This window comes from Andrographis paniculata, unplaced genomic scaffold, assembly GCF_009805555.1.
Source record: "Andrographis paniculata isolate CXL003 unplaced genomic scaffold, ASM980555v1 Contig65END, whole genome shotgun sequence".
Lineage (NCBI taxonomy): Eukaryota > Viridiplantae > Streptophyta > Magnoliopsida > Lamiales > Acanthaceae > Andrographis > Andrographis paniculata.
Window position 1 is genome coordinate 240,391 of NW_026137601.1, and position 25,481 is coordinate 265,871.

The 25,481-nt window shown below is 29.6% G+C and overlaps 3 protein-coding genes, 1 long non-coding RNA gene and 7 other non-coding genes across 12 annotated transcripts; 2 read left to right on the top strand and 9 right to left on the bottom strand.

Annotated features, from left to right (window-relative positions):
- Window positions 1-1,633: 1,633 nt before the first annotated feature.
- Window positions 1,634-5,022, top strand: LOC127262653 (phytoene synthase 2, chloroplastic). The gene is made up of 7 exons (XM_051291448.1): window positions 1,634-1,818; window positions 1,967-2,565; window positions 2,679-2,729; window positions 3,054-3,226; window positions 3,366-3,601; window positions 3,695-3,887; window positions 4,612-5,022. Exons 2-7 carry the CDS (start codon window positions 2,184-2,186, stop codon window positions 4,792-4,794), a joined length of 1,218 nt encoding a protein of 405 aa, XP_051147405.1. The 5' UTR covers window positions 1,634-1,818; window positions 1,967-2,183; the 3' UTR covers window positions 4,795-5,022.
- Window positions 5,023-5,368: 346 nt separating this feature from the next.
- Window positions 5,369-8,752, top strand: LOC127261984 (protein SET DOMAIN GROUP 40). Its single transcript, XM_051290434.1, has 6 exons — window positions 5,369-5,535; window positions 5,608-5,758; window positions 6,232-6,363; window positions 6,479-6,619; window positions 6,882-7,088; window positions 8,010-8,752. The coding sequence occupies exons 1-6, from the start codon at window positions 5,393-5,395 to the stop codon at window positions 8,607-8,609; spliced, it is 1,374 nt and encodes a 457-aa protein (XP_051146391.1). The 5' UTR covers window positions 5,369-5,392; the 3' UTR covers window positions 8,610-8,752.
- Window positions 8,753-9,580: 828 nt separating this feature from the next.
- LOC127262654 (uncharacterized) lies at window positions 9,581-11,830 on the bottom strand. The gene is made up of 2 exons (XR_007841215.1): window positions 11,531-11,830; window positions 9,581-9,653 (listed from the first exon to the last, which is right to left on the bottom strand). It is a non-coding gene; the product is annotated as an uncharacterized LOC127262654 (long non-coding RNA).
- On the bottom strand, window positions 10,013-10,150 carry LOC127262712 (small nucleolar RNA snoR137). The gene has a single exon (XR_007841230.1). It is a non-coding gene; the product is annotated as a small nucleolar RNA snoR137 (small nucleolar RNA).
- LOC127262711 (small nucleolar RNA snoR80) lies at window positions 10,382-10,507 on the bottom strand. The gene has a single exon (XR_007841228.1). It is a non-coding gene; the product is annotated as a small nucleolar RNA snoR80 (small nucleolar RNA).
- On the bottom strand, window positions 10,650-10,747 carry LOC127262710 (small nucleolar RNA Z152/R70/R12). Its single transcript, XR_007841227.1, has one exon. It is a non-coding gene; the product is annotated as a small nucleolar RNA Z152/R70/R12 (small nucleolar RNA).
- On the bottom strand, window positions 10,808-10,897 carry LOC127262709 (small nucleolar RNA R11/Z151). Its single transcript, XR_007841226.1, has one exon. It is a non-coding gene; the product is annotated as a small nucleolar RNA R11/Z151 (small nucleolar RNA).
- On the bottom strand, window positions 10,945-11,031 carry LOC127262708 (small nucleolar RNA Z157/R69/R10). The gene has a single exon (XR_007841225.1). It is a non-coding gene; the product is annotated as a small nucleolar RNA Z157/R69/R10 (small nucleolar RNA).
- On the bottom strand, window positions 11,180-11,284 carry LOC127262716 (small nucleolar RNA Z103). Its single transcript, XR_007841234.1, has one exon. It is a non-coding gene; the product is annotated as a small nucleolar RNA Z103 (small nucleolar RNA).
- Window positions 11,352-11,460, bottom strand: LOC127262705 (small nucleolar RNA Z103). Its single transcript, XR_007841223.1, has one exon. It is a non-coding gene; the product is annotated as a small nucleolar RNA Z103 (small nucleolar RNA).
- Window positions 11,831-12,901: 1,071 nt separating the features above from the next.
- LOC127262674 (uncharacterized) lies at window positions 12,902-16,758 on the bottom strand. 2 transcript variants are annotated; one of them, XM_051291475.1, is made up of 9 exons: window positions 16,445-16,755; window positions 15,699-15,763; window positions 15,074-15,122; window positions 14,209-14,303; window positions 13,936-14,021; window positions 13,788-13,847; window positions 13,553-13,634; window positions 13,302-13,415; window positions 12,902-13,224 (listed from the first exon to the last, which is right to left on the bottom strand). In XM_051291475.1, exons 1-9 carry the CDS (start codon window positions 16,629-16,631, stop codon window positions 13,051-13,053), a joined length of 912 nt encoding a protein of 303 aa, XP_051147432.1. In that variant the 5' UTR covers window positions 16,632-16,755; the 3' UTR covers window positions 12,902-13,050. The 2 variants fall into 2 exon arrangements, with proteins under 2 accessions (XP_051147432.1, XP_051147433.1); XM_051291476.1 differs by having other exon boundaries at window positions 13,125-13,214; window positions 16,445-16,758.
- Between the last annotated feature and the right edge of the window lie 8,723 nt (window positions 16,759-25,481).

Consider the following 25,481-nt stretch of genomic DNA (forward strand, 5'->3'; position numbering starts at 1 on the left):
TAGTCAAGTTTTATGTAGCAAATAAGACTTATAAATATCAGAGAGTTTTAAATTCATGACTTTACGATCACAAATTCGCTTCATATTTTTTTTACAAAGACTATTTTGTAAACAAATATTATACTCCCTTTGTCCGGGAAATCTAGCTCATTTGGGCTCGACATGTGGATTAAGAAAAATGAATATTTTATTAAGAAAATAGAAAAAGTAAAAGGTAGTTGAAGACATTTTTAAAAATTTAATTAGAAATTAAAGATAATTGAGAGATAATGTAATAAAATGAGTGATATTTACCGTAAATAATAGTTAAATGAAGGTAATAATTAGATATTGATTTTTTGACTTTTCTAAATATAGTAATAATGTAAATTTAATGGATGGACAAAAAAGAAAGTGAGAATAAATTTATCGGACAGAGAGTAATACTTCATTTGTCCACATACAAACTAAATATTTACTTTTGGCGCCATGTTTAAAAAATACTTGTATTTTAATTTATAATGGATATTTAAAAATATTGTAATGATATTTTTGTTCTTATTATTTTTATTTTTTTGTAAAAGTAATAATGTAATGTAAACTAAAAATATTTATAAAAGAAATAGGATATTTAATAAAATATTTATTTTGTAATCGAATATTTCAAAATAAAAATATATATAATTTACCACTTCTATTAGCGTTGCCATGAATAAATGCGGCTTAAAAAAATATTATAAATATAAAATATTAATCTATTAAATAGCATCATGGTATTTACAAATATCATATTCAATAAAGGAGACATCATCATGTTATAAGATCTCAAAAATATATATACTAAATAAGGAAAAATATATTATATAGAAGCCCAAAGCCCATCACGAGCCGAGCCGAGCCCAGCCCAGACCAAAAAATAAAAAATAAAAATGTAATCCGGCCCATTAGATCATCTTTTTACTCTCATGGCTTCATTCCTATATGGACACTCTACTTCCACATTTTATATATTCTTCCACTCTATTTTTCGGATTTCATGTCATGTGGGGTGGATATTAATTATATTTAATTATTTTTTACTTTAAAAATATTACAAAGAGTTTGTATATACCCAAAAAAAAAAAATAAAAAATTATAAAGTGTCTGAAACGGGGAGTGAGTATTAATTTAAACAATAGTTATATTTATAATATTAATTCAAAGCAAATATTTTTCTTTTAAAAAAATTACTCCCTCCCTCCGATGTATTTTGGACGTGTTATTGTACGTATTAATAGAAATAATTATTATTTAGTAAAAATTATTATAAATTAAAATTAAAATAAGTAAATAGTTTAATTAAAATTAAAAATATTATAAAATTTAAAACTTAATATATATGTGATTAAAGTAGATAATAAAAAATAAAAATAAAAATACGTGGGACAAATAAAATAAAAAATAAAAATAAATTATTTAAGAGTGAAGAAGTATTATTTTATCAAAATTTAAAATTATATAATAAGAGAGAGAGAGTGCTGACATGGAAACAAAAAACTAGCCCGTCCCAGTAGTCCAAGAAATGGTGGCCAGCGTTCAATGACCGTACACTACACAACGTTCACACACACAGTTTTCCATCCACACCACAATTTTGATCTACAAAAAGACAACACGCCGTTGCTCTGCCCATCCTTCGATTTCTAGAACCTTATCGACCATCGACTCCAACCCCGGCCTTATTCTGGCCTCAAATCTCTCTCTTTCTCTGCACAGACATACATACATGTATATGTATATATATATAATCCCTCCCCAAGGGTTTGTCTTTTGTGCTCGGAATATAATATTCATCTCAAGGTTAATTTCTTCTGGCTTTTTCTATTTTTTACTTTTCTTTCTTTGTTTTATGAGAATGATTGGTGTCGTTTTGGAGGGGAACCAATGGTGTGCATCTTTCTCAATTTTTATATTAATTTATTTATTTTCTATGGTGATTGTTTTGCAGATACTCCATTTGCAAATTCCCTAGTTCGGCAAGAGTTGGGATTTGTCTGGATTGTAGTTTGGAGTTTTCTATTTAAATCATATTTGGGCAGTAGTCTTTACACTCAGAAGAATCTGAACCTTTTGCGTTTTTTAATTCGGGGCCATTTTTCAGAACCAAGAACAAGATTATAGAACAGTTTAGATATTACTAAGGTTCTTCACATTGTCTTTTGAGTATGTCTGCTGCCCTTTTGTGGATTGCCTCTCCCATTTTCGACATCGAGTCGAGCTGCAATGCTGTGATGAACAGAGATAGAAAAACCAGGTTGAGTTATGGCTGGTTGGGAGGATCAGTGATAGGGAGCAAAGGGAGGAGAGTGATCATGGCGTCGAGTGTGGTCGCAAGTCCGGTAGGCGATGTGGCCTTAAGATCATCGGAGCAGAAGGTTTATGAAGTTGTATTGAGGCAGGCAGCTTTGGTGAAGAAGAGATTGGGAAATGAAAAGGATATGGATGCTAGGACAGATATCGTGCTGCCGGGGTCTCAAAACTTGTTGAGCGAAGCCTACGAGCGTTGTGGTGAAGTGTGCGCCGAATATGCTAAGACATTTTATTTAGGTTCGCGCGTAGTTGTTATTAATTTGTTCATCGGATTTGTTCATTATGTATGTGTTGTAAGAATTGGTTTAAAGGCTGTTTTAGCTATAACTCTTTTTGCCGTTTTTGAATAGGGACTATGTTGATGACACCTGAAAGAAGACGCGCCATATGGGCAATATATGGTAAGGCCACTTGTTTCATTGCTAAAGTTCGTCTTTTCAAAGTTGTTATTTTTGATCGGACGGATGAGATTTGAGAGTCGATTTTAAATGAATGTATTTAAATTACCTTAGATTTGGACTTTGTGGTTTTGAAATGCATTGTGTTATTACTTCTAATGTGTTGCGGCCCATGATTTCGATATCCATTCTTGTAATCTTGATGAATTTTCATTTTTCTTTCCTTAAGATAGGTAGAAATTTAATAAACCGATGCGATGCTTGATCGAAATCCGAGAGTTATTTCAGAGACAGGCTTCGATCATTTTGTTTTTTTTTTTTCAATAGTGTGGTGTAGGAGAACAGACGAGCTCGTTGACGGGCCAAATGCATCGCATATAACTCCAATAGCCTTGGATAGGTGGGAAGCGCGGCTCGAAGATATTTTTAAAGGACGCCCTTTCGACATGCTCGATGCAGCTTTATCAGATACAGTCACAAAATTCCCCGTCGACATCCAGGTAGTTGTTATTCAATTTCTACATTGTTGCTTTATGAACAAACCTTATGTTTTTACACACTGATAAATGTATTCGAGTGATCTTATATGTTACGAGGAAAACATTCGTTCATTTCGCAAAAATGTTCGTCTACTTGTAGCCGTTTAGGGATATGATCGAGGGAATGCGAATGGACCTTCGGAAGTCAAGATACAACAGCTTCGACGAACTGTATCTATATTGTTATTATGTAGCCGGGACGGTGGCATTGATGAGCGTACCCGTTATGGGCATAGCGCCCGAGTCGCGGGCCACGACGGAGAGTGTCTACAACGCTGCATTGTCATTAGGCATTGCGAACCAGCTGACGAATATACTCCGGGATGTGGGAGAAGAGTAAGTACCGAATCGAGCAATATTAAATTGAGATTTTTCGGAATTAGGTTTAGTTGTCGACGTAGTTTTGATGTTATTGCTTAACTGTGCCAGCGCGAGACGAGGAAGAATTTATCTACCACAAGATGAATTGGCGCAGGCGGGGATATCAGAGGAAGACATATTTTCCGGGAAGGTTACCGAAAAATGGCGAAATTTCATGAAGAAGCAAATTAAGAGGGCTAGGAAATTCTTCGATGATGCGGAGAAAGGTGTCACAGAACTCAGCTCGGCTAGTAGATGGCCGGTAAGTGTCTTTAAGTTATGAAACTTTTATGGTTTACATATAAGTTGAGAGAAGCCTCGTAGTTGCGAAATAATTGGACATAGTCGAGTACTTGAATAATATGAAAAACGATAACTTTATTATGCTACGGATGAGATCTCTTATAGCTAGAGCTTGTGGAATCGTTTTGGACTATGTTTATTGTGTGAATCGCTTTCTTTTACAAAGTGTCGGATATATAACATGGAATTATTTTTTTGTACTAATAGATTGGTAGAGTTTGCGAGAATAAGAAAAAAAATGTAACTTTAGTCGTGTAAGTTGCGCACTGGCCTTTTAGTCGTTTAAGTAGACCTTGTATGGAAAAAGTTATAAAACATTACTGTTGATAGGCCTTAAATCTAGTTTATCACTGCACTGAGTTTTCACGGAGTTTCGTTGCTCGGTCAGCAAGTCGGGGGTGAAGTCCCCCTTGTCTGGGTTCGGGGGCGCAGAGTGGCTCCCGGCCCGACGGTATGCAGTGCTGGGCTTTTGAGTTGCTATTAGACCGAGCCCGTCTGATGTATTCTCTTAGAGCTGTACTCAATAAATTTGTTTTTCGTTTCTATATATGGACGTAGCTAGCATATTGTTGGTGAATCACGTGAATCTTCTTTTATTATTCGATCCATAATCCTAATTTGTCACAATAGAGTCGAAACATAAAAGGAATCGTCGTAGTTAATCTTGAGGTGATATTTTGCAGGTTTGGACGGCGTTGGATCTTTACGAACAAATACTAGACGACATTGCGCGCAACGACTACGAAAACTTCAGCAAGAGGGCTTATGTTAGAAGACCAAAGAAGTTTGCTTCATTGCCAATTGCTTATGCAAAGTCTCTTGTTCCTCCATCATCCTTAGCCTCTTCTCCTCTTGTGAAGGGATAGACAGCTTCTTAGCCCTTTATTGCATCCTTTTTGAAATCTGTAAATCAATTTTATTTCTAGGAAAAGGGATTCAACAATATATAGATTTGATAGTCACCATTAACATGGTTGGTTGTTTAAAGAATGATTAGCCATGGCCTGTGAATCTGAATATTGAATGAATTAGTTCAGTAGAAGAATTGGTTTACATGGCCACAATTTGATTCTTCAAATCATCATTTAGTTCAATAGGATGTCTTACCAATTTGAATAACTTTCCTTTATCTATATATATATATATATACTGCTAAAAAAAAAAAAATGTGCACTAGGTAAACCTTCGGCTGAATCTAATATCCTGCAAATTAGGTATGATCAGACAAATCATATTAAGCGAATCAATCTAATATCCTGCAAATTAGGTATGATCAGACAAATCATATTAGACGAATCATATGTGACGTGAGACGTCGGGGCTATTTAAAGAGTTACCATGTCAATTAAAAAAAAAAAGAAAGGAAGGACAATTACTTATGGACCGGGCCCTTCATGGACCGGGTACCATGGACCCGATCCGGTCCGTTTTAAACTACACGGCTGCCGTCTGCAATCAACGAAAATGAAACCAGACCTCGGAAACCTCGAAAATTTCCTCCAATGGGCAGCTGCACTCGGAGTTTCGGACTCTCCGATTTCCGTCGCCGCTTCTTCCTCTTGTCTCGGTCACGCTCTCTGCATTTCTCATTTTCCAGATGCCGGCGGGTGAGTAAAATTTTTATACAAATTCACAATATGCATTACGGCAGAACTGATGGAAACGATGATTTGATGCAGGAGAGGTTTGGCTGCTACGCGGTCGATAAATAAAGGGGAGTTGGTTCTGAGGGTTCCGAAGGAGGCTTTGATGACAAGTGATTGCCTAATAGGGAACGATCAGAAGTTGATGGCCGTTTTGGGGAATTTTCCATTGCTCTCTTCTCCCCAGGTTTGTCTTTCTTCTGTGTGGCGTGTTTAGGGTTGAGCCATTTAATCCTCACTAATTTGTAACAGGTCCTAGTTAAAACCAGTATTGAAAATTAAGCTAAAATCAGCAAAATAGTAATTTGGATTATAATCTCATCCAGAAAATGTAGATATGAATTCGGTAGGTTTTAGTTGCTTTACAATGTAGAAATAATGATGCTTGTTTGAATGGATTTTTTCTCTCTTTTTTTTTTTTTTTTATAAGAAATTAGAGGAAGAAACGATCGATGCAAGTAATCAATTACAATGATACAAAGATATTAACTAAGTTCTCGATTCATTAAAAGATGTTAACTTAGATTGAAGATATGAGGAAGCTGATCAACATTCTGATCGGTTTGAATCTTCATGTGAACTAAGATAATGAGCAATGAATTTAGTGTATATCACTCTTATATAGAATGTGTATCTTGACTTGATTTTAGTATGATCCAGATATTGTCGATCGCCTTGCTTAATGAAATAAACAAGGGCCCAAGTTCTGCATGGTACCCGTACCTAAAGCAGTTGCCTCAAAGTTATGACCTACTCGCAAGTTTTACTCAGTTTGAGATTGACGCTTTACAGGTCAGTTTTGTGCAATGATTTAGTCATTAGAATTCAAGATATAAAAATGATTATAGTCAGACGAGTGGCTGTTGTTGTTGTTGTTGTTGCTAAGAATATTAAAAGTCGTTTGTAGATTGCCGATGCGATTTGGGCTGCAGAAAAGGCTGTCCAGAAAAGTAAAAGTGAGTGGGAAGAAGCTACTCCGATTTTGCGAGCACTTAATCTCAAGATCAAGTTAATTTCCTTCAGTGCTTGGCTCTGGGCATCTGCAACAGTAAGCATTTTGTGATCTAGTAAATTATTAATTAACTCTCATTCCACTCGTCCGAAAACCTCTTAAAGCTACTCCAGTTTAGCGGACACTTATTCATTTTTGTCTTTCAATCTTTCAATGAAAATAAACAATGTAAAGATAGCTAGGGGTGTTTGTAAATTCTCACTTTAGATTTAATAATCGAAAATGGAAACAAAACACGAGCACTCTTTCCTTGAAATCTCAGCAGCCACTGTTATAAATTATTTCGCTTTTTATGAAGATATCATCACGCACGATGCATATACCGTGGGATGCTGCTGGCTGTTTATGCCCTGTTGGTGATTTCTTTAATTATGCACCTCCAGGTGAAGCTCCCCATAGTCATACAGACGATACAAATACCGATAGGTTAACAGATGCTGGTTATGATGAAGCACTCGGATGCTATTGCTTCTACGCTAAAAGAAACTATGAAAAAGGAGATCAAGTACGGCTCTAATATGATCTTATCTTATGTTTCTGATTTTTATGCATCTAGTCTTGTGTGCTTCACATTGCAAATTATTACATCGAATTGCCCTTATTTCCTTTGGATGTTAATTTTTTTTTGGTTTTGTTGTGCTCAGACATCAAACTCGTATGGTAGAACAACACTTATCTAATGCATTTCTTCTCTGTTATCAGTTTATTGCAATATTATAGACAGTGTGTGTGTCTGCATCAAGGTATGATCTTATTCAATGTTGATTGTTTCTAGCGAGGACGGAAGGAAAGGGAATTGTGACAATTGTCTACTCTTTTGTTAGGAAGCAAACAAATGCTTAGCTTTTCTTTAAGGCGTAGCTCGATGTAATGAGTGGTTTGACCTGAAGCACACATAGATAACATAGGCAGAAGAAAAGCATTGTAACAAAAATATCAATTGTATGCTACTATGCTTGAAATCCTTTTTGGTGCTTGTAGGTGTTGTTTCCCATCTCTTAGCGGCGTACATGGTTCTTTGAGCATGTGTTTCTGTATCTTTACTTTGAGTTAATATAAATTCCTCCGCTGCAAAATTCATGCTTTTGTTAATACTGTGGAAAGCAGCATTTAAATAACTCGGTATTACCATAAATTACAAAGAATCATCATATTTAGGAGCAAAAGTGTATATTTCATAGTTTCTTTCTTTTTTTATAGATTTGTGATTTACAAAGTCTGCACCATCCTCCCTGTGATTTTAAAACTGTATGGAATTCTCTCGTGTTTTGGAAAATATGATACATAATCTCTAAAAATTGCGCAATTCATGCGCTTTCTAATCACGAGGGTTGCGAACTTTTCAAACCACTAAGTAGGTTATGAACAATTTTGCCTTTTATTTTTAAATTTTTTGCTTAATATGTTTGTTTGATCGGGAGTGCAGGTTCTGCTAAGCTACGGAATGTACACAAATTTAGAGCTTCTTGAACACTATGGGTTTCTCCTGCAGGACAATCCGAATGATCAGGCATTCATTTCCTTGGAGCCTGAAATGTATTCCCTCTGTTCTTGGCCCAAAGATTCACTCTATATTTCCCGAGATGGAAAGCCGTCATTTGCTCTTCTCTCCACCATTCGGCTGTGGGCGACACCATTGAGCAAGCGAAAATCAGTTAAACACATTGCACTCTCGGGCCATATTATCTCAGCTGAAAATGAGAGCGCGACAATGGAGTGGATGATGCAGAAATGTGAGACATTGTTGAGCAGTTGTTCCACCTCAATTGATGAAGATGTGAAATTGGTAGATATTGTTGAAAAACTTGAAGACTATAATTCAACAGATGCAGAATACAGAGATTTGTCGATATGTGATGAGATTCGCGGCTTCTTGGAAAGCCACAGCTTTAGACTACCTTTATCAGTGAAGTCGAAAAGCTTCATCTACAAGTGGAAGATGGCAATCGAATGGAGACTTAGTCGGAAGAGAATTTTGAGGGATTGCATCTCATATTGTCGTGCCATGTTAAACAATGATTCTTGATGAGTTAGTACTAAAACTTTTTCGAAATTTTTGTGTTCTGTATTGAATAGGACCTCGATACAAGGTTTAAACTTAGGAAGACAAGTCAAACAATGTGATATTCTCAAGTTCTTTTAAGATTCCTTGTATATCATTAGTTTAATTATTTTATACAATTCATGATAATTTATTTATTTCAATATACTTTTATAATTAAAAATTTAAGATATTAATTATGTAAATTGCAATAATATTATTATTTTTAAATAAATTTTAAAATATTAAAATTTTAGAATTTTTTAGATTAGTTATATATGAAAAATTAAATATAAAATTTTAGATATTTAAATTTAATATAAAAAAAATCTAAATACATAAAATTGTGTTTTAAATTCAAATCACATTTGTTTGGATAAATTCGCAATAAATTTGAAATTTTTAATTCTTTTCTTAATAAAATAATACACGCATTATAATTGTAATGACATTATAATTTCAAATTACTTTCAATACTACTCACCAAACACAATATAATAAAAATAAGGCTAAATTGCATAAGTGGTTTTATAAAATTGAACCAAATCCCTATATTTTTCAAACTATGTCAAACTTTTTCTGATTATATTTTTCAAACTATGTCAAACTTTTTCGCGATTTCAGAAACTGTGCGTCGTCTAACCGGTCTTTAATTAACGATATTTTGACCTAAATGTGCTCAAACTGCAAATAAACTTTAAAAATTCAATTTCTAAATTCCTAAAAAATAGTAAAAATAAATTATTTTTGAATATATTTACTATTTTTTGTGTGTATTTACTATTTTTGTGCAATTTAGCTTTATAATAAAGTATTTCTCATTATAATTTCAAATTACTTTCACTACTATTCAATAACTCTCATTCACAACCAAACAAACCCAAAAGGTTTACAAAAGTTAGCAAATTAAATACAGGCATTTTGAACTGCTGCTGTCAAAAGTGAAGTGGTGACTGTTCCCAAAATGAAAAAGCTTCATCTCTGATGATAGTAACATCTCAATTAATTGTAGCTCCAATCACAACTTTGCTACATAATGTAAAACAAAAGCAAATAACATAACGGCAATATTTGTTCTTAGAAAAAATAGTGACCTTTATGGAAACATAACAAAATTGATGGTCAAATTCCCATAGTTGAATCCACCAATAGCAAACACAATGAGATTCGTATCAATATATTTCTCACAGATGAATTCAAAATAACAGACTGCTTACTCTAATGTTCTTAACAGAACAAATGCATAAATACAATTCAATATCGCAATTACAACAAAACAATTAAGACAAGAAGAAACAAACACAAAAATTCAATGCAATCTCTGGACCAGTAAATCTCATTATTTGATTGTTCTAAACAACAAAAACTCAGTTCTGTAATAATTTTCATAATGTAGCAGGAGACAGGTAGCAAGATGCCACGAAAAGATTAGCACCATGCTGTTTAAAACTGTCACATTTTATCTATGCTTCGGAAACATGAATTCCCATCACTTTATCAGAAGGGGTTCACCAGTAAGAAGCAACTACACAAGTATAAACTATAAATTTCAAAGAAACCAATGATGTTGCAACCCAGACAATCTAGCAAGCTATATCAAAAATTACAGCTAACAGGATAAAAGCAAATCAGGGCTGCATAAATCTCTCTATGCTTTGATTGACACGTCTATCAGAGGACTAATAAACGCAACGCCTCACGAAAGCAATACAACATAATTAAACTTATAAAGTAGTGTTTTGAATAAAAAAGTAGTTGAATTTCTGTGGTGTTTCCGGGATCTAATGGTACGGATAGAAAAACACATTGATCAGGATAGCCACATTGGAATCTTGCGCCCGAGCCATTATGCCAAGAGGAACAGATTATCCCCCAGAATTGGTAATGGGCGCATTGTTACACCTCAAAAATCAAATCAAGAACCTCGAGAAAACTATCATCTCATAAAATTTAAAAAAAAATTGAGGAAAAAATCTCATCTTATTGTTAAGATGAAAAATCAAAATAAAACTACAAAGTTCCAAATTTGCTCGGTGGAAGGAGAAGTCGTGTATTGATGGGCTCACGGAGATGAATCCACTGCCCTTAAAGCACCCAAGGGTGCCTAATCTCGTCATCGCAGACACTTGAAAACACTCAAATCGAAGATAAAAGAGGTTAATATCTAAATGCCATAAGAGGCAAGGCTTCAGTGTGTGTAACAAACAGATCCTTGATTATTTGAAATAATCTCACTGAAATCCGCTAAGATAATTGCTTATCATCATAAGCCATATGTAATTTTCTAAACCACACAAAAAAAAAACTTTTTTACGAAGATTTGTGTGCTCAGACAGCCAAGGGTTAGTCTTCAACTGCAAGATCAGAAACTCTAGTCCATATAAAAATGCATCATCACGGCACACAAATCAAACAATGTATCGAAAAAATTTTAAATTTTCCTTAAAAAATACAAATAAAAAGACTCGTAGATGATAGACACCTACAACACACTTTTAAAAATGTGAACTAATTGATATCACGCTAACAAGAACAACATTAGATCATTCAAAACAGCGGATCAGATTTCTGGCTTGAATTTCTCAAAATTTGGAGAAATACGTAATAATAGCACAGTATATTCAGCTTCGATCATGTGGGGAAATAATCATCACATCCATGTTGCCGTTCAAAATTAAGAAGAAAAAAAGAATCAAATTTATACACAAACTAAGAACGTATGTGTAGATGGATCAGAAAATCTGGCTTGGATTTTCTCCACAAGAGAGAAAAACACATAAAGAGCGCTCAGTAATTTCAGCGTCGAATCATCTGGGGAAATACTCATCACTTCCATCTCCACATTAAATTAAAAACGCAAAAATAATTCACGCAGAATCGCAAATAAAACATCATCAAAATTTCACCTGTCCTGTCCAGACTGAAGTTCCATGCAAAGGAATCTCACGTTTCAAAAACAGGACCGGATCTATGCAGATCTGGCGTCGGCTCATGCGCAACGCCCAATTTCAATCGAAGAGCGCCGGCAATCAGTAATCGACGCATAATACTGAATAAAACATTGCTAACGATGCCATAGCCATGGCACTGAAAAAGGGTTTGGAAGAAATATTGAAAATTAACAAACCTGTGATGAAGGCTGCAATTGTAATGGCTTTGAAACAACTAATGGTGTGCATATATATAGCGAGAGGCGTCGCCGTCAGAATCGGGGCATGGCGAACGTTTCCTATGAAACCCTAATTACAGAATAGGAAATACGTCTAAATCAGAGAAGCCCATCGGGCCAAATTGGCCCAGCCCGCTAAGTTCAATACTCGCCTATACTTATTTCACCGCTAGATTTAACTCACTCTCTTGTTTGGGGCAACCAAAATATCGTAAATTTGAAATTTGGATCCGAATCATAGTGAAATTTAAAATCTGGTTCGAAATATTGTAAAATTTTGAATTGATTTGGATTGAAAATTTTATAATTTTCAAAATTTTAGATTGATTTGGATTTTAAACTTTATAAATTTTGAATTTTTGGATCGATATATTAAAAATCTAAATCAATCCAAAATTGAAAGTATGGTATTTTAATATATTTTATTTATATATTTAAAATTTTAATAGAAATAAAAAATTAAAAATTATGAATTATATTTTAATATACTTATTTTATTTATTATATATATTTAATATTATATACAATTACAAAAATATTTTTTTTTTAAAAAAAAAAAGAAATTCAGATTATTTCGGTTCAGTTCAAATTTTCTAATTTCGGATTAGGATTTTAATCGGTTCAAATTTAGCAAAATCCAATCCGAACCGAAGTAATTATAATATTTTGTAATATTAATATATATTTAAAAATTCATTAAGTTTTTTTTCACAAAATACTTCATCAAAATAAAAATTCAAATCTACATTCTAATTCAAATAATAAATTTTTATTTAAATAATATTTTGATATAATTATTTTATAAAAAAAATAATACCCACTTACAATGTTTACGTATTTCTATTTTGGGCCGTCTAATTACAAAGTTATCAATTCATTAAATACTCTACTGTTTTTTACAAATACCCTTAATTTACATCACATCGTTACTTTTATTAAAAAAAAATAATAATAATTATAAGTGGATGGAGATAATAATTTTATTAAAAATTGTTTTTCCATCCAAGATTTTAACTCCTTTTTTAAACAGATTTTTTTGGGTAGTCAAAAGTTCCAAAGTTAGCTGTACAAACATAGTATTATTCTTTGCCGTACAAAAATTAAAAGCTTCTTAACCCAAAAAATGTCTCAAACTCTCTCCATTGAAGCCATAACAGATCCTTAAATCAAGATGTCTCTTCAATACAAACAATAATTCGGAACATAAATTAACCGAAACCTCAACCAAGAAAGCAAAATAAGTGCGTAGTTAGTTAATCACAACGAGATTTTCAAGCTTCTCAAAGTGGAACTGAGGAGCGAAAGTTTCGAAGGGGATTGTTGCTTGTAGATTTTCTCTAATGCCAGCCCGGAAAGCGATTGCAGCTCCAGGCTGTCCTTGTCGTCTTTGTTGCCCCGCCCTTTCGTCAGCTGTGCAATAGCTGAACCACACTGAAACAAAGGTTCATCAGAGCAAGGCAAAATCGATAGTCATGAAAAAGAATTAAGAAACAAATGCAATTAACTACCAGGCATATGCCAAAAAGGGCTCGGATATTCTTGCCACCGGTCAAATCTACAGTTGCTGCATAGTACTTTTTCGCTGAATGAAGATTTTCGAGTCCTCCAATTGTGTAGAGCACCTATTTGTGAGAGTGATGTTAATGGAGGAAAGGAATATTATAACATTGTTCTTGTATCCAATAAAAGTCGCGATTTTGTTAAGCACTCGTATCTTCAACAATCGGAATAAAAACAGATGTGTCGGGATGATACTTACATCAGCATAGGCGAGGTGATATAATGGACTGGTAGGTTGAGATAAGATGAGCTCTTCGTAACAGAAGACTGCCTGCTTATACCTAATAACAACCATAAAATGGAAAGGTTTGATTATATAAGAAAGTATTACTCGCAACAACATAATCTACAACATTAACATTAGCTATCCGTCCTCGAAGCTATTGTCAAATAAGATGAATAAAAAACAGAAAGAAAGAAAGAACGGAAGTTACATTTGTAGAGAGACGTAAATCTCAGCTAGTTCTCTCCATGCATCGTGATCTGCCATGAATCTGGATCATGATCAAACAAGCATCCATCATAATCGATTGGGAGTTCTTCAAAGAAATTAAAATTGGTTGGTTTTTAACTTTTTCTTACATTTCAAGATACTTGTTTAACCACTCGATTGCCCGTGGAAGATCGCCTTGTGCCTTCGCCATTGCCACCCTTCTTCTGTGTATTACCTGCAGAGTGAGTTACATGATATATATATATATATTTGATTACGAAATCGCATTTATTGAATGGATCGAAAAGCGTGGGGAATTCCAGCTAAAATTAATTATGTGTGTTTATTACAAAGCAAAAACAAATCCTGAAACTAATTCTCCACAATTATGATTATGATACAAATTAAATTTATCTTCTCACCTGATCAAATTGATTGTCTTCCAAGAGACTTGAGTAAGCCTTTTCAGCCTCCGCCCATACACCCTTGGCTTCAAGCATCATTGCTTCCAACCTACCTGCAAGGGTAAATTGTCTTAAAAAGTGTGTATGCCAAAGAATTTTACTTATATTCAATGACGACACATACAAGCATTTGAAAGCATTGTACACAGAAATGGAAGCAACTAGAATTATAATCATGACAAAGCAGCTGGCTAACCCGAAAGCCAGCCACCCCATTTTCAATAGCCTAGAAAGATAACTTGTTTTTTTCTCAATAATACAGTACTCTCAATCTATAGAAGAAAGATCGTCAGTTGTTAAACAAAATTTTCGAATTTATACTAAAATTGTTTCATAGCCCCGACATCCCACTGTAACACTTAAGCCTTCTAATTTCTGCACTAACTTCTTAAACCCTAATAGCTATCAATAATTGGGAGATCTCAAAGCAATCCCATAAAATATCACATTGTTCCACAGCTGATTTTCTGACAAAGAAAGGTTTTGTAATTCCACAATGGGAAACCTAAAAGCAAAGAGGATATAAGCAACACTTTGACTCTACGATTTCAGAAATTGGCTGATCTATTTCAAAACTAGCTAATATAAACCCCCAATTCCATTTCAAATATTGGCAAATAGATATTTACAAAACTATTACCGGCTATTTCAAACATGGCCTACCCCCTTTCCAATCACATCGATGACACAATCTCATGCTTTAAACATTGCAACAGGCTCAGACTCAGGAAACCAAAATAATCTGTACGCACAATTACTGCAGCATACTACAAATAATCATCAAGGATGCATGTATGGGTATAATTTCCCACGTTTAACTCACCAACACGTTTACTCCCTGGAAACTTTCTCTGTAAGGACTTCATACATTCCTGAAAAGAGAGCGATAGAATATTTTGTTTACATACATTTCTTCTCTATTATCTGAAAAGTAGAAGAATGAAAGCATACTAGAAATGATTAAATATTAACATGGACATATAAGGTAAAACCTAAATTAATCGAGCAAGGCCTATAATTGAGGGTCCTGCTAGCTCACATAGGCATACATAAAAAACACAAACAAACAAATATTTGATAATTATAAAATATGAAACTGGCCATATATTGCCAGAAATTGAAAGAGAACAGGAGAAACCAGTTACAAAACCTCTACTCATTATGATTGAAAAACAATGTATGGACTCGAACAGAGACTAAATCACATTAGTATGAACCAAAAGCTAGTCTTTATTGGAGTTCCCAATAATTGGCATCAAATCTTCTCTAGTGGCAACAATTATTTTAATTAGTAGGGTATCTTCACCTCCTTGAAAACTATAATGAAGATTAAGTTTCAAAGAAATTAATTTCAATGCAACGAGGAAAAAATTACAAACAGAGGAGAGGATATGGTTCCTCAATTTCACATATTGTATCAAACATTAAAAGGAAAACAGAATATTTACCTTTGCCACATCAAGTTGCTGACAGTCCATAGCTGCAACAGCCACTTGCTCATATAGAGTCCATTCTGAATGATCCATGGAATTAAATAAGGAGATTTGTCAATCCATAACATAATAAAAGGTGTTGGGAGATTCGATGCTATCCTTCACAAGAAGAATATATGTGCGTGTGTGTGTGTTCTGAGCTCATGGTTTTTCAGTAAATACACAAAGGAATGTTCTTACCAAATCACTAAAATAGACACCAATCAACGAAAAAACTGCAAACCACTATGAAATTGCTTAACCATTTCTCTTGGTCAAGGAGCATCACAAAATGAAGAATAATTATAACAGGAAACACCCCATCATAATCCACTTGTGTAGCTACAAAAAACAATAGGAGACAGGGAATTCAAACCACCTACAACAACTTTTCAATTGTAACTTTGAAGGTCTCAGAAAAATAACAAATATTAGAGGCATCATACAAAAGAATTATATTCAAACCAATAATTATTTCAATTTTCCCACACCATTCTGCATATAAAAATGCACATAGAATAAAGAATATGGACATGAAACCTCCAAAATAATCACCCATTTGTTAGATTAGAAATTTCAGTGCCTTTACAAATTAGAATTTTATCTTACAATAGATACAAGTGTCGAGGCAGGCATATACTTGTATTGAAATCTTTAAAACTATAAAAAATTACGGCCAGATTCAAAACTAAAGAGCACGAATCAATCTATCGCATACATACCTTCCGGGCCAAGAGCAGATCGCTTCTTAGGGTCGTTCAGAATCGAGACGCCGTGCTTCAAGACCTTGTCGGAGCGGCGGAGCTTGAGCTTTCTAACGAGGCTGAGGTAATCCCACGAATCGCCTCCGCCGTTTTCGACTTGGTTTTCCAAACTATTTAGTCGCTCTTCCTCTGTTTTGCTTACCATTTCTCCACTTCTCTCCGGCCCCCTGCTGCGCTGTCGGCGTTCGAATCCGTCGGTACGCCCAAGGAGGAAGGAAGGATCCGATGAAGAAAATACTACTAAATAAAATTTTATAATTCAATAAATTAGTTTGCACAAAGCATCCCGGATATTTGGGGTGAGTTTTTTTTTTTTTTTTTATATAAAAAAAAAAAAAAAAAAATTCGTTACCCCATATAAGTTTAGCTAGCGTGATTTACTTTGTGGGACTTAGTTTGTTGGTATTAAATTTGCCGGAGGTGGGCACTTTCAGGTATTGATTGATATTCTATGACAAAAATAATAAGAAAAAAAGAACTATTAAAAGAAACATTAAACATTAAAAATACAATATATTATTATGAATAAAAAATCTCCATTGCAATGAATAATTTTGTAATTACATATTATACTTTCCTCATTTTCAATCCAAATAATTAAAAAATAATAATAATCTATTAATTTAGTTAGTAAAAATATATAAAATATTTTTGTTCCTTTTAATTTATGAATAAATTAATTGTATATATAATTTTTATAAAATTTAAATAATATTTTAATATTAATATATAATTACTTTTATTATAATAAAAAAATACTTTTAAGTAAAAAAAAAGGAAAAAAAATAAAAATAATACTTTCACTAAGAACAGAAAGAGTACATCATATTTTCTAACTAACATTTACCACTACAACCACTTTCACCTACATCTTCACTATTTCCAAACCATTTCCGTCACTTCCGCCAATGTCATTGTCTGGATTTTTATCATTATAGAGAATATAATGTAATTGTAGTTTCCCTGTAACTATTGTTCTTGGACAATAGCAACATTCGATTAGTAGTGCTGGCGCGACTACCATCTTCGATATGCTCCTTTCCATTAACAATACTTGCATGAATGTTCTTTAACTAAGCAATCCACTCGCCGTCTTGATCTTAATCCAAGATCTCGAGGGATGCCTATACCCGAGCGAGTTCAACTGATCTCACATCGAGCTATTTTTATTTTTATTTTGTTATATTTATTATTTTATTTGGCGGGCCTCATTGAGCCACTTATGAAGCTTGGTTCAGGACGGGGAATGAATTTCAACAAATCAATATACATTATTGACAGGTTGATTAGCAGTTTTCTTATCGTCCTCAACGCAGACTTCATGCATCTTTCAAAAAAGCTCAGCAGCATCATCACTCTCTCTTTCTCGTTAAATAACAAAAAGGGCTAAAAATATTTTCATGTTTTGGGTTTCAAGAAATTTTTATAGCTGTGGTGATGCATTCACAACTTTGTTGGGGATATATTTATAGTTAAATTTTGGCTCAGAAATTATTGTGATGGATTATACTTTTACAATTTTAGTTTGTAGATAATTGGTAACTAAAATTATAAATTGGTAACAAAAATTAATGCAGGAATATCACTTAAAAAAAAATTAAAATTTTAATAATTTCACATACTATTTCAATAATTTAGTCCAATTTTAAATGATTTTTTGCATAAGATATGGTAATATTAATTTTATTCAATAAATATATTTTCATGTACCTAAAAATATCATTGTGCCAATAATTAAGTTACTATTTACAAAACTGGTAACTAAAATTGTAAATTGATAAAAATAAAAAATAAAAATTAATGCAATTATATCACTAAAAATAATGGAAAATCAAAAATTTTAATAATTTCATATATTATTTAAGTAATTTCTTTCAACTTTAAATGATTATCCACATAAAATATGATAATATTAGATTTATTCAAAAATTAATTTTTCGATTCTAAAAAATATTATTTTACAAATAATTATGTTACTCATTGAAAATATACATACTAATAATTCTTAGAAAAATCAAGCAATTACTAATTCATATAGCATACAAAAGTAACAAAAATCAAACATAAATTAATATTACAACTTTAATAAGTATAAATTTTATAATCCTCTTTCCGAAGGTACCAATGAAAGAAATTTGGGTTCTATTTTTCTTTTTATTAAAAAAATGAAAAAAAAAAAAAAAAGAGAGAGAACGAGTTTGTTCACCAATCATTTTTTTTGGCACGATTCACTATAAATATTATAAAAAAAAATAATACACCCTCCGTCCGCTTTAAAAGTTTATGTTTACCTTTTGCATCATTGTACTTAATATTAAAAATATCATTGTATTAGTATAAATTTGTATATATTTGTATTATAAGATATTAATAGAAGGTTTTTTTATCTTGTTTACTTAATTTATACTATATTTTGATATAATAATTAATATTAGAAAACAACACATAAAAAGTAAATATAAACCTTTAAGATGGACGAAAGGAGTATATACTTATATTAATACAATACGCAATATATATTATTTACTCATAAAAAATTAATAATTAAACACAAAATATTATTTTTTATATAAAAAACAAATTCATCCAAAAAAAAACTAAGTGAACAAACCCAATATATGTAAAAAACAATGAGAGAAATATTAAATATTATATACATAACAAATTAAATTACTCACCATAGATCGAACAACATGTAGCTAATGGTTTATCTGCGAGTTTTTAAAGTGTGGATTACAAGTCATGACCATATAAATGATAATGTGTGTTTAGCAGAGAGGTATGAATGACGAATAAACATTAACCTTTATATAGGTCGTGCCGTATTTTATTTAAGCGTAAGTCATTAATGACTTTTTAAAACAAAAATTATAGCCGTGATCTAATGCAATTCAATTTAAGATTTTATTGATAAAAAAAAATCACTAAATTATTACACTCTTTGTTAGTGATAGTAGTATATGATATTATTTTTTTTATTTTTTATTTTTTATGAAAATGGTGATTTATATTTTTAAATTAAAATAAAAATTAATATATAATTTAAAATATATATTTAAATATTTTAAATATAATATTTCAATAAAATATGTATAATATGAATATTATTTTGTAAATAATAAATTTTTATATAATACTCTCTCCCTCCATTTTGAAGGTTGACATTTGTTTTTTTATATTGATTTTTAAATATTAATTATTATATAAAAAAATATAGTACAAATAAAGGGAAAATGATAAAAATATTTTTATTATTATCTTATAATACAAATAAAATAACATCTGTGTAAAAAATTATACAAATATAAGAATATTTTTAATGTTAAGTACAATGACGCAAAATGTAAGTGTAAATTTATTAAGTGGACGGATGTAGTATAATTAAATAAAAAATGTTTTTATTTATCTATGATTAATATAAACTAATCTTTTTAGAAAAATAGAGAATTATATGTAAATATAGATAAATATATATATATATATTTTTTTTTTATTGAGGGGGTGTGTTTACTTGTTAGATTTGAGGTTTGGTTTTAAATAGTAAAATTTTGAATTAAAATAGTTGTTTGATGTGATATAAATATATATTGATGCAATGTTTTGAATGTAAAATTTAATTTTAGTGTAATATAATAAATAAAAAATAGATGTTTGATGTAATATTTTTAGGGATAAAAATATTGAAATAGTAAAATATAAAACCAAATCACAGATTTTGAGAAAAATTAAGGAGAAAAATAAAAAAATAAAAGGGTTTTGAATAAAATTAAAGATGGATAAGAATAAAAATGTTTTGAATAAATTGAAATTAAAAATTTAATTAAATTAATTTGTATTTGTTAAATATTTTTATTATTATAAATTTATTAAAAATAAAAATATATCAATTGTTATAATATACTAAAATAGAAAATATATCAACTGTTATAATATACTAAAATAAAAAATATATCTAATTGTTATATCAAAACATTATATTCACTAGTATGCCCCAAATCCAACCACATTATTTACTTCCAATAATAGCCAATTTCACACTTCCCTCCAATGAAATTATGAAAAAGGAAAAAAAAAAAAAAAAAACTATTAAAAGAAATATTAAACATTAAAAATACAATATTTTTATTATGGATAAAAAAATATTTTGTCAAATTAATAATTTTGTAATTATCAGTTATACTTTTCTCATTTTCAATCCAAACATAATAAATTAAAAAATAATAATATTTTATTAATCAGTAAGAGTAATGCAAAGTATTTTTGATAATTTTGTTCTTTTTAATTTGTAGATAGATTAATTGTATATATAATAATATATTTATAATTTCTATAAAATTTAAATATTATTGTACAATAACTTTTACTATAATAACATAAATACTTTTGAATAAAAAAAATATTTTCACTAAAAACAGAAAGACTACATCATATTTTTTAACTAACATTTACCACTACAATCACTTTCACCTACATCTCCACCATTTCCGCCGCTACTTCCGCCAATGCCATTGCCTGGATTTTTATCATTATAGAGAATATAATGTAATTGTGGTTTCCCCGTAATTATTGTTCTTGGACAATAGCAACATTCGATTAGTGGTGCCGGTGCGACTATCATTTCCGATGTGCTCCTTTCCATTGACAATACTTGCATGAGTGTTCTTTAACTAAGCAATCCACTCGCCGTCTTGATCTTAATCCAAAATCTTGAGGGATGCCTATACTCGAGCGAATTCAACTGATGTCACATCGAGTTATTTTTATTTTTATTTTGTTATATTTATTATTTTATTTGGAAGGCCTCGTTGAGCCACTTATGAAGCTTGGTTCGGGAAGGAGAATGAATTTCAACAAATCAATATACATTATTGACAGGTTGATTGGAGGTTTCCTTATCGTCCTCAACGCAGACTTCATGCATCTCTCAAAAAAGCTCAGCAGCATTATCACTCTCTTTTGTTAAATAATAAAAAAGGCTAAAAACATTTTCATGTTCTGGGTTTCAAGAAATTCTTGTATATGTGGTGATGTATTCACAACTTTGTTGGGATATATTTATAGTTAAATTTTAGATTAGAAGTTATTGTGATGAATTATATTTTTACAATTTTAGTTTGTGGATAATTGGTAATTAAAATTGTAAATTGGTAACAAAAATTAATGCAGTAATATCACTTAAAAAAAATTAAAAATTTTAATAATTTCACATACTATTTCAATAATTTAGTCAATATTTAAATGCTTTTTTTGCATAAGATATGGTAATATTAATTTTATTCAATAAATATATTTTCATGTACCTAAAAAATATCATTGCGCCAGTAATTAAGTTACTATTTACAAAATTGGTAACTAAAATTGTAAATTGATAATAAAAAATAAAATTTTAATAATTTTATATATTATTTAAGTGATTTCTTTCAACTTTAAATGATTGTCCGCATAAAATATAATAATATTAAATTAATTCAAAAATTAATTTTTCTATTCTAAAAAATATTATTTTACCAATAATTATGTTACTCATTGAAAATATACATAATAATAATTCTTAGAAAAATCAAGCAATTACTAATTCATATAGCATACAAAAGTAACAAAAATCAAACATAAATTAATATTACAACTTTAATAAGTATAAAATTTATAATCCTCTTTTCCAAGGTACCAATGAAATAAATTTGGGTTTTATTTTTTATTTTTAATTAAAGAAATGAAAAAAAGAAGAAGAGAGAACGAGTTTGTTCACCAACTATTTTTTTTTTGGCACGATTCACTATAAATATTATAAAAAATATAATATATACTTATATTAATACAATACATAATATATATTATTTATTCACAAAAAATTAATAATTAAATACAAAATTATTTTTTATATTACCAATATGATTTATCATACTTAACATAAAAAAAAAAAACAAATTCATTCAAAAAATTAAGTGAACAAACCCAATATATATAAAAAACAATGAGAGAAATATTAAAATATTATATACATAACAAATGAAATTACTGACCAAAGATCGAACAACATGTAGCTAATGGGTTATCGGGAGTATTTGAAGTGTGAATTATAAGTCATGACCATATAAATGATAGTGTGTTGTTAGCGGAGAGGTATGAATGACGGACAAATATTAACCTTTATATAGGTCTACTCGTATTTTATTTAAACGTAAGTAATTAATGACATTTTTAAACAAAAATTATAGTCGTGATCTAATGCGATTCAATTTAAGATTTTATTGATAAAAAAATATTAACTAAATTATTACTCTATCTGTTAGTGATAGTAGTATATGATTTTGTTTTTTTTTTTTTTTAATTTTTTTATGAAAATGGTGACTTATATTATTAAAATAGAAATTAATATATATAATTAACAAATTTTAAAATAAATATTTAAATATTTAAAATATAATATCTCAATAAAATATATATAATATGAATATTATTTTGTAGATAATAAGTATATATTATGATTAAATAAAAAATATTTTTCTTTATTTATGATTAATATAAACTAATCTTTTTTAGAAAAATAGAGAATTATATATAAATATAAATAAAAATATTTTTTTATTGAAGAGGGAGTTAGAAATATAGTGATTTTGAAAAAAATTGAGGAGAAAGATAAAAATAAAAGAATTTTGTATGAAATTGAAGATGGATAAAAATAAAATTTTTTTGAGTGAATTGAAATTAGAAATTTAATTAAATTGATTTATATTTGTTAAATATATTTATTATTACTAAATTTATTAAAAATAAAAGTATATCAACTGTTATAATATACTAAAATGAAAAATGTATCCCCGTGTAGGAAGTATATTATAACAAAATTAAGAATTGTACTTTTATTTATAATTCAATCATCGTTTGTTTTGACTTATCTTATTAATAATAATAACTATAATTAATTATAACAAATAAAATTGTTTTCTTTTTTTTTTTTCTTTTAATCATTATTGTTTTATTTATTATTTATTTAAATATATTTCAATTTCTTTATAAATGGGCAATAATTACATGGGGTTTGCTCACATTCTACTTTTGAGTCCACAATTTTTATAAGTATTATATAAAAATATAATATATACATATATTAACACAATATATAATATATATTTTATTAATTCACAAAAATTTTAATACAAAATAAATTTTAATACAAAATATATTTTATATTTATATTATAAGATATTAATAAAAGTATATTATTTTTTAATTTTTTAATTTTATATTATATTTTAATTTAATAATTAATATTTAAATATTAATATGCAAAAATATTTTTATTGTAGGAAGAAGATAGTCTATTTATTCTTTGTTCTTATTTGGAAAATTTTATTGAATGCATGGCAAGTGTAGTGATTATGGTTGGATATTATCATTGTACATCGGAAAGTAAATTATGTCTATAAATTTTATATATGTATCCCATATATATGGTATGCAAAATTATTTTCCAATTTTCAAATGTTTAAAAGAATGTTTTGTTCTTTTTATCATTAATTTTTAATTGCGATTTTCTAAAAATAGTAATAAACAATACAAAATATTTTTTATAAAAATAAAAAAAAATAAAATTCAAATACTCATTACAAAAATTTAAATATTCAACTTAAAATAATATTCTCTTGTCCCAAATCAAATGGACCATTTGGAGTTTTATAGTAGATTTAAAAATAGTAATATTTTATTAGTTAGTAAAAAATTGTAAGGGTTTTTAACATTTTTACCATTTGACTTTATATATAAAATAATTATACGTAAGTTAAATATATTTTGATATTAGTATATGATTATTTTTTCTAAAATAAGAAAGATATATTTTGAAGTTGAAAAAACAGAAACAGTAAAAATAGTACTTTAAATTGGAACGGATGAACTATATTTTATACTTTTGACACAATTCTCTGTATCATACACAAAAAGTCAATCTATCAAAAAATGTTGGGTTAACGGAGCATTGGAATTCAAGTTAAATATTTAATTTAAAATAATATATTTTATTTTTTATTTGAAATTGAAGTGATGATTTGAATTTTAATTTAAATAATTTTTTATTATGAAAAAATAATATAATTTTATTGAAAATCGTGAGAATGAATAGTAAAATTTTAATTTGAAAAAAAAAAATTATACACACCCTGTGATTGCATTATATAACGATATAAATAAAATCTTCAATTAAATTGCATTAGATCACGATTAAAAATTTTATATTTAAAAGAGTTATTAATTACTTACGCTTAAAAATAATACAACACGATCTATATAAAGGTTCATGTGTATTGGCCTTTCATACTTCCATATACATATATCATTTATATGGTCACGTAATTTGTATTTCAAATACTTGCGGATAAACCATTAGCTATATGTTTCTATTCAATGGCAAATACGTTGAATGGTTCGATCTCCGATGAGTAATTTCATTTGTTATGTATATTATTTTTTAATAATTTTCTCATTTATTTATTTATTTATAATTTAAAAATCAGTGTCATTATTTTTCCTCGTTGTTCCCTATATACATTTGTTCTCTTTTTTCTTTTTTATATAAATTAAAACTCAAATTTATTTCATCAAGACGCTTCCTAAAAGAGGATTATAAAATTTATATTTCAGTTCTAATGTTAATTTATGTTTGCTTTTGGATACTTTTGTACTTTCTCTGTCCCAAATGACAAACATCGTGCAACATTTGTGTTTGGCACGAGAATTTAGATGAGGAGTATTAAGTATGGTAATTTGAGATAATTTAGATATTAAGTGATGTGATTGGAGAGAGAAATGATTATTTATTTTTTAGTGATGTGATGGGATAAAGTGAAGTGTATATTAATATATGTATAAAAATATTATTAATTATTTCTAAATTTAGAAATATTGCAGTGAGTTTGGAACAAACAAAAAAAATAAATGTTGCAGAGTGTTTGAGACGAAGGGAGTATGTTATATGAATTACTAATTGCTAAATTTT